The sequence below is a fragment of the Corvus hawaiiensis genome, chromosome 31, assembly GCF_020740725.1.
Source record: "Corvus hawaiiensis isolate bCorHaw1 chromosome 31, bCorHaw1.pri.cur, whole genome shotgun sequence".
Taxonomy (NCBI): Eukaryota; Metazoa; Chordata; class Aves; order Passeriformes; family Corvidae; genus Corvus; species Corvus hawaiiensis.
In genome coordinates this window covers 145,802-152,329 of record NC_063243.1, presented here as the reverse complement: position 1 = coordinate 152,329, position 6,528 = coordinate 145,802, and the positions used below count along the sequence as shown (strand labels likewise).

At 57.0% G+C, this 6,528-nt stretch overlaps 1 protein-coding gene and 1 long non-coding RNA gene across 4 annotated transcripts; one reads left to right on the top strand and one right to left on the bottom strand.

The window, feature by feature from the left end:
• The first annotated feature begins 435 nt into the window (after positions 1-435).
• LOC125318797 (zinc finger protein 239-like) lies at positions 436-2,916 on the top strand. Of its 3 annotated transcripts, none has more exons than XM_048289731.1 (3): positions 436-540; positions 1,242-1,328; positions 1,514-2,916. In XM_048289731.1, exons 2-3 carry the CDS (start codon positions 1,274-1,276, stop codon positions 2,329-2,331), a joined length of 873 nt encoding a protein of 290 aa, XP_048145688.1. In that variant the 5' UTR covers positions 436-540; positions 1,242-1,273; the 3' UTR covers positions 2,332-2,916. The 3 variants fall into 3 exon arrangements, with proteins under 3 accessions (XP_048145688.1, XP_048145687.1, XP_048145686.1); XM_048289730.1 differs by lacking the exon at positions 436-540 and adding an exon at positions 752-866 and having other exon boundaries at positions 1,247-1,328; XM_048289729.1 differs by lacking the exon at positions 436-540 and adding an exon at positions 752-866.
• Positions 2,803-3,686, bottom strand: LOC125318844. The gene is made up of 2 exons (XR_007200514.1): positions 3,446-3,686; positions 2,803-3,145 (listed from the first exon to the last, which is right to left on the bottom strand). It is a non-coding gene; the product is annotated as an uncharacterized LOC125318844 (long non-coding RNA).
• Positions 3,687-6,528: the final 2,842 nt, after the last annotated feature.

Genomic DNA, 6,528 nt, shown 5'->3' with positions numbered 1-6,528 from the left:
GCCGCCCCCTCTCCTGGGGACCCTAAATCCCCCCCTCCCCACCCCAGGGGACGCTGGGGACCCCAAAACTTCCCCTCCTCGAGTGGCCAGAGCGAGCTCTGCGCTCCGGGACCGGACACCCCCTGGACCGGGCTCCGCGCTCCCGGACCGGACACCGGACACCCCCCGAACCGGGCTCCGCGCTCCGGGACCGGACACCGGACACCACGTCCAACACCTAAATGCGGACCGGCCTTCTTATTTGCATAACCCCGCCCACCAGAACGACAAACCACTGGGCAATACCATCGTAATTTGCATGGCCACGCCCACAAGCCCACACGCCACACCGAGCAGGGCCCACCTATTTTACATAACCACGCCCACCGCCTGCAAACGCACGGCGGGAAACGTTCCGCGATTTCCATAACCACGCCCACTCACGCCCACCAATCACACCGCGGTATTCCCCTTGCATTTTGCATAACCCCGCCCTCATCCTGGCCACGCCCAGCACCGGCTGCAGCCGCCGCCAGTCGCTGTTGCCTCCCAGTGCTCCCAGTAAGTGCCGTACTGGGAGGGATCGTGCTCCCAATTCCTTCCCGGTGCTCTCAGTATCGGTCCCAGTGCCGCGCGGGGCGGGGCCACTTTGGGAACCCCCCCAGGGCACAGCGCGGCTGCTTTGGGGTGTCGGAACCTGCCCGGGCCGGGGCGGGAGCGGAGGAGCAGCGGGAGGAAGAGGAAGGAGAGAGGAGGAGGAGGAGGAGGAGCAGGAAAAGGAGGAGGAGGAAGAGGAGGAGCAGCAGCAGAAGCGCGCGGTTCCGCCGCCCGCCCGCTGAGGCCGCAGCTCCCCCGGCTCCGGCAGCATCGCCCCCCCGCATCCCGAGGTGAGCGGGGAGGGGGAGCTCGCCCCAAATCCATCGGGGGTCTCCGGGAGGGTTTTTTGCGGGGCAGGCGATGTTCGGAGCTTGCAGGAGCCCAAAGCTGAGCCGCAAATGCCCCTTGGGGGGGGGGGTGTGGGGGCGATATCGGTTTTGGGGATCCCTGGGAGAGCCGGGGGGGAACGCGGGAGCCCCGGAGTAGGGAGAGCGGAGGGGGGCGATTCCGGAGGCGGAGGACCCCCTGCAGCCTGGAGGGGTGGGGGAGGCTGGAGATGAGTGGGGTCCGGGCCCCTCGACACTGAAAGGAGCGGCGACTTCTCGAGCTGGGCTCGGGCAGCGGAACCACCAAACCCAAGGCGCTCAGGCCTTGTTTTCCCCCAGAGCAGGATTTCCCATTGCCAAGCCGTGGCCGGATGGAGGAGGAGGAGGCCGCGAAGAAGAGGAAGATGCCCCGGGAGCCCCAGGCAGGTGAGGAGGAAGTCAGTGCCCCTTTCCCTTCTCTCCTGCTCCATCTCCCAGCCCAGCATCGCCCCCGGCTGCAGGACAACCCCACTGCCGACACCGTCCTGCCGAGGACGGACTGGGGGGATCTCCTTCCCCTTCCCTGTGGCACGGAGGCAAATCCCATCCTCTCCTTGTCCTTCCTCCACCAGACAGGGAGCTGAGCACGGAGCGCAGAGAGAACAAATCCCCGTGGCAGAAGCTGGTGGGAGAGGCCGTTTTGAGTGGCTCCACGGGGCAGGAATCTAAGGGGGAGGAAGAGCCCCAGAGATGCTGCACAAGGAGGGGCTGCAAACACAGCCCAAGGAGGTCCAAGGAGGAAGGTGGCCGGAGATCCAGCCAGAGCTTGGAGCTGGGGGTCCATGAACAGCTTCACAATGGGGAGAAGCCCCACAAGTGCTCAAAATGTGGGAAGGGCTTCAGGTGGAAGTCCAGACTGATTGTCCACCAGAGAATCCACACCGGAGAGAGGCCCTACGAGTGTGGGGAGTGTGGGAAGGGCTTCAGAGACAGCTCCAGTCTGATCCGCCACTGGAAAATCCACACAGAGGAGAGGCCCTACGAGTGTGGAGAGTGTGGGCAGAGCTTCAGCCAGAGCTCCAACCTGATTGTCCACCAGAGAAGCCACACAGGGGAGAGGCCCTACGAGTGTGGGGAGTGTGGGAAGAGCTTTGGCCGGAGATCCAGCCTGTGGGCACACCAGCGGACGCACACAGGGGAGAGGCCCTACGAGTGTGGGGAGTGTGGGAAGAGGTTTCCAAGGAGCTGCAGTCTCCTCAAACATGAGCAGAGTCACACGGATGAGAGGCCCTTCCGCTGCCCCGACTGCGGGAAGGGCTTCCAGCGCAACTACACCCTCATCATCCACCGGCGCATCCACACCGGGGAGAGGCCCTACGAGTGTCCCCAGTGTAGGAAGAGTTTCTCACAGAGCTCTTCCTTGACCCAACACCAACGGAGCCACCACTAAGGGAAGCCCTGCGAGTGCCCCGAGTGCGGGAAGAGCTTCGTGCGCTGCTCCAGCTCCATCCCCCGTGGGAGGATCGGCGTTGGATGATCCCCAGTGACCCCCGTTGGGCAGAGCCCCAGAGCTCCGTGGTGCTGGTGATCTGTGTGGGAAGACACCAGGCTGGGGGGCTCCGCCTCTTCCTGGCTCCCCGTGGCCTTGATTTTCTTTTCATTTCTCTTTGTCCTTTCAAAACACCCAAACCCGGGGTAAAAATAAAGATGTTGAACTAAGACACGGATGGGGACCTGGGGGGATCTTCCAGGGGATATGGGGGATGCTGGCTTGAAGGGAGTTGAGGGTTCCTGGTGATTCATTAAATCTCGATATCCATGGACAAAGACCCTCTAACTAATTAAAGTTAGAAAGTGGTATGTTTATTCAGGCACCAGCGGGGGGGCATGAGAGTAGCCTCCTAAAGACATGCCAGCCAAGTACAAGGTTTCTCGTTCTCTATTTATTACTCAAAGTTTTACATCTTCTGCATATGTATGACCCCAGCACCTCCCATCCTCCGCTTTGTATTAAAATGAGATCATTGGTCTTTCACGCATGCGCAGTTTCTCTCTTGAATTGGGTCAGTGGTCCTGAAAGAGGAAGTCAGGAATGTCTTCCTCACAGTGACCTTTTTACCTCCTTGCTGTTGGCAGGCCTTCGTGACCTCTTGGCGCAGCCCAAGATCTCCTACTTTTGATTAATTATTACGAAACCCAGGTGCTGTTCTTGGTTCTATTAGTTTCAATTTCTTTTGATGACAGTTCATTCATTTGGTTTCCTTCTATAAACAAAACTTAAAAATATAATGGCAAATAATACATCACTTAGCTCTAGCTTAGGCATCTACTAAGCATTAACTTATCTTTTGTTTTTCTACTTTGTGTCTTAATCAATACAAATTTCTTCTAACTCAGCTAAAATTTTAACTTTTCAGAACCTTGACTCACTTAAACACCTAAGAAAGCAGTATTTCTCTCAGGTTTGCTATAGCATATGCGCAGGGGCACGCACACAGACAGAAACAATGAGGCAAGGAAGGTTCCTGTGAAAAATTCCCCTCAGAGGTCAGTGAAATCGTCACTTTGGAAGCTTTTTCCTCTCCTGCTGGGCACAGGATCAGGCCTCGAGGAGTGAGAGTATCGGCCCAGGACACATCGTGGTTTGGCGATCTCCAGGTATAGCAAACCTGAAGGTTTGCTGGCTCTGAGAGGCCCCCTCAGAGGGAGATTGCTGGTCACAGCCCACGGCGGCCCAGGAGAGCTCAAAGGGTCTCCTTTTGGGCCACTGTTGAGAGGGTCCCAAGAGAGTGGGCTTCAGTCATAATGATGTTTCATCCCGGCCACAGTTTGGGTTGGCACTTTCTCTGAAAGTGGGAGAGCAGGAATGCTATGCCATTCAGGCAAGAGGAACCTTTTCCAGGGCTGGTCATAAGGAAAGCAGGAGCTCCTCAGCAGTTCCTGGGAGCAGACAGTATTTCTGACAAGCTCGGAAAGAGCTGAGCCCAGGTGCTGTTTTCAAAGCCAAGGCCTAACAAGCATTTCTCAGATCATGCTGCAGCCTGGAAAGGAGGAGAGGGGAATGCACCAGCACACTGGGATCCCAGGGATGTCCATGGCCTGGGGGGACGCTGGAACAATGCCAGGTACCCACCAAAGCCACTCTGTCCCTGCCCCCCGCAGCCGCACAGGGGAGAGAAAATGGAACCGAGTGTTCTTGGGATGGGATAAGACTGGGAGAGATCCCTCAGCAAACACCAGCACGGGCACAACAGACTCAGCCTGGGAATTTATTACCCGGGAGGGAATTTATTCCCAACCAAATCCCAGCAGCACAAGGAGAAGGCAAAGAAATCTCTCCAACACCTTCCCCCCACCCAGCGGGGATCACCCGGAACGGGGGTCACCAGGGCTCTGCCCCACGGGGGTCACTGGGGATCATCCAACGCCGATCCTCCCACGGGGGATGGAGCTGGAGCAGCGCACGAAGCTCTTCCCGCACTCGGGGCACTTGCAGGGCTTCCCTTAGTGGTGCCTCTGTTGGTGTTTGGTCAAGTTAGAGCTGCTGGAGAAGCTCTTCCCACACTGGGGACACTCGTAGGGCCTCTCCCCGGTGAGGATGCGCCGGTGGGTGACGAGGGTGCAATTTTGCTTGGAGCCCTTCCCGCAGTCGGGGCAGCGGAAGGGCCTCTCTTTTGTATGAATCCACTGATGTACGAGGAGATTGAAGGTGGTCTGGAACCTCTTCCCACACTCCCCACACTCATAGGGCCTCTCCCCGGTGTGGGTTCGCTGGTGCTTTCTCAGGGCAGAGCTCCAGCCGAAGCTCTTCCCACATTCCAAGCAGTCATAGGGCCATTCCCTGGTGTGGATCACCTGGTGCCGGATCAGGTGGGAGCTCTGCCCAAAGCTCTTCCCACATTCCCCACACTCATAGGGCTTTTCCTCAGTGTGGATCCTCTGGTGTTCCCTCAGGCTGGAGTTCCATCTGAAGCCCTTCCCACATTCCAAGCACTTGTGGGGCTTCTCCTGTCTTGGTTTTGAAAGACAGGTGTCTGCTAAGGTAGGCGGAAGCCTCCCTTGAAATGGCAGATGTAACCCTTTTCCCTCCGAGTTATTATAATTTTGAAAATCAAGGGCCTTTAGGCAAAGGTGTGGGAAATAGGAATAACAGTTCTTTACTATTATGTATATAACCAGTCAAACAAAACAACAACAACTCTGGCAGTAACAGCAAACAATCACAAACCCAGTGCCAGCCTTCTCGGCTGTCAGGCCCTTTCCCCTCGGGTGCAGTTCCGCTCGCAGCCGGCAGGGGCGCTGGCGGCTCCCGGTGAGCAGGGCAGGTGCGATGGTTCCCCCGCGGCTGCAGGGGGCGCTCCGGAGCGAGCTCGGGGAGCACGCGGCACTGGCGGCCTGGGATCCCGGGAAGGGATGGGACAAAGGCTTCACAAACCCCTGGGCAGCCGATCCCGGACTCTCAGGAACAGCAGGCTGGAACGACAGGCTGGAGCAGCAGGCTGGAGCAGCAGGCACGAGCACAAATCCCGGATGGCAGACGAGATGTATCCAGATGGGGAACCCCCCGGAGGTGCAGGCAGGCAGGGCAAGCACGGCTACAACGCAGCGAAAGCTCGAAGCAGCAGTGGGGCAGGGCGGCCACAGCCCGGCCTCCAGCAGGGCAGGGAAAGAGGCTTTGGGATCCCAGCGTTGTTTCCAGCAGAAAAGAAAAACGGCCGAAAAGAGGAACCAGCACCTCCTTTCTCTGCAGCTTCTCTCTCCAGACACTGAGAGCAAACTGCCCCCACACCCAGGTGAAAACAAAAGAGTAGTCAGGTCTTTTGTCTTCTCTTAAGTATGGCCATTTGTCCCCTCGCAACATGCATATGGGAAAAAAATTCCTTTAACAGGAGAAAAAAAAAAGACTAAAACCCCAACAGCTTGGCGTGAAGACAGGGCTTCCTGGACTTTGGTGATGGTATCTCGGGCTTCAGGTGTGAGGGCACGTGGAGAGTCCAAGTCTCCGCTGCCGCGGAGGAGGTTGAAGAGGGGGGTGAGATCTTCTGTTGTGACTCCCAGTAGGGGACGTATCCAATTTATGGATCCGCACAGGCTGTGTAAGTCCCTTAGGGTTTTGGGATCCTCTTTGATGGCGAGTTGCTGGGGTACAATGGTTTTCTCATGGATCTGGAGGCCGAGGTAAGTCCATGGGCTGGAGTGATGCAGTTTGTCCTCATGAATCTCGAACCCTGCTTCTTCTATGGCTTCAATTGTCTTTTTAAGAGTTCTGTCCAAATAAGTTTTTTCTGATGCACAGATTAGGATGTCATCCATATAGTGGTAAATGATTGCTTCTGGGAATAGGCTCCTGATGGGGGATAGAACGTGAGCGACTTACCACTGGCAGATGGTCGGGCTGTTCTTCATGCCTTGTGGGAGGACGAGCCAATGGTATCTTCTGAGTGGGGCTTCATCGTTAAGAGAGGGGACAGAGAAGGCAAACCATGGTGTGTCTTGAGGATGGAGCGGGATGTTAAAGAAACAGTCTTTAATGTCAATGATGGCAAGCATCCAGTCTCGGGGCAGCATTGATGGTGATGGCAGGCTGGGGTTGGAGGGGGCCCATATCTTCAATGACCTCATTGATCTTTCATAGGTCATGGAGTAG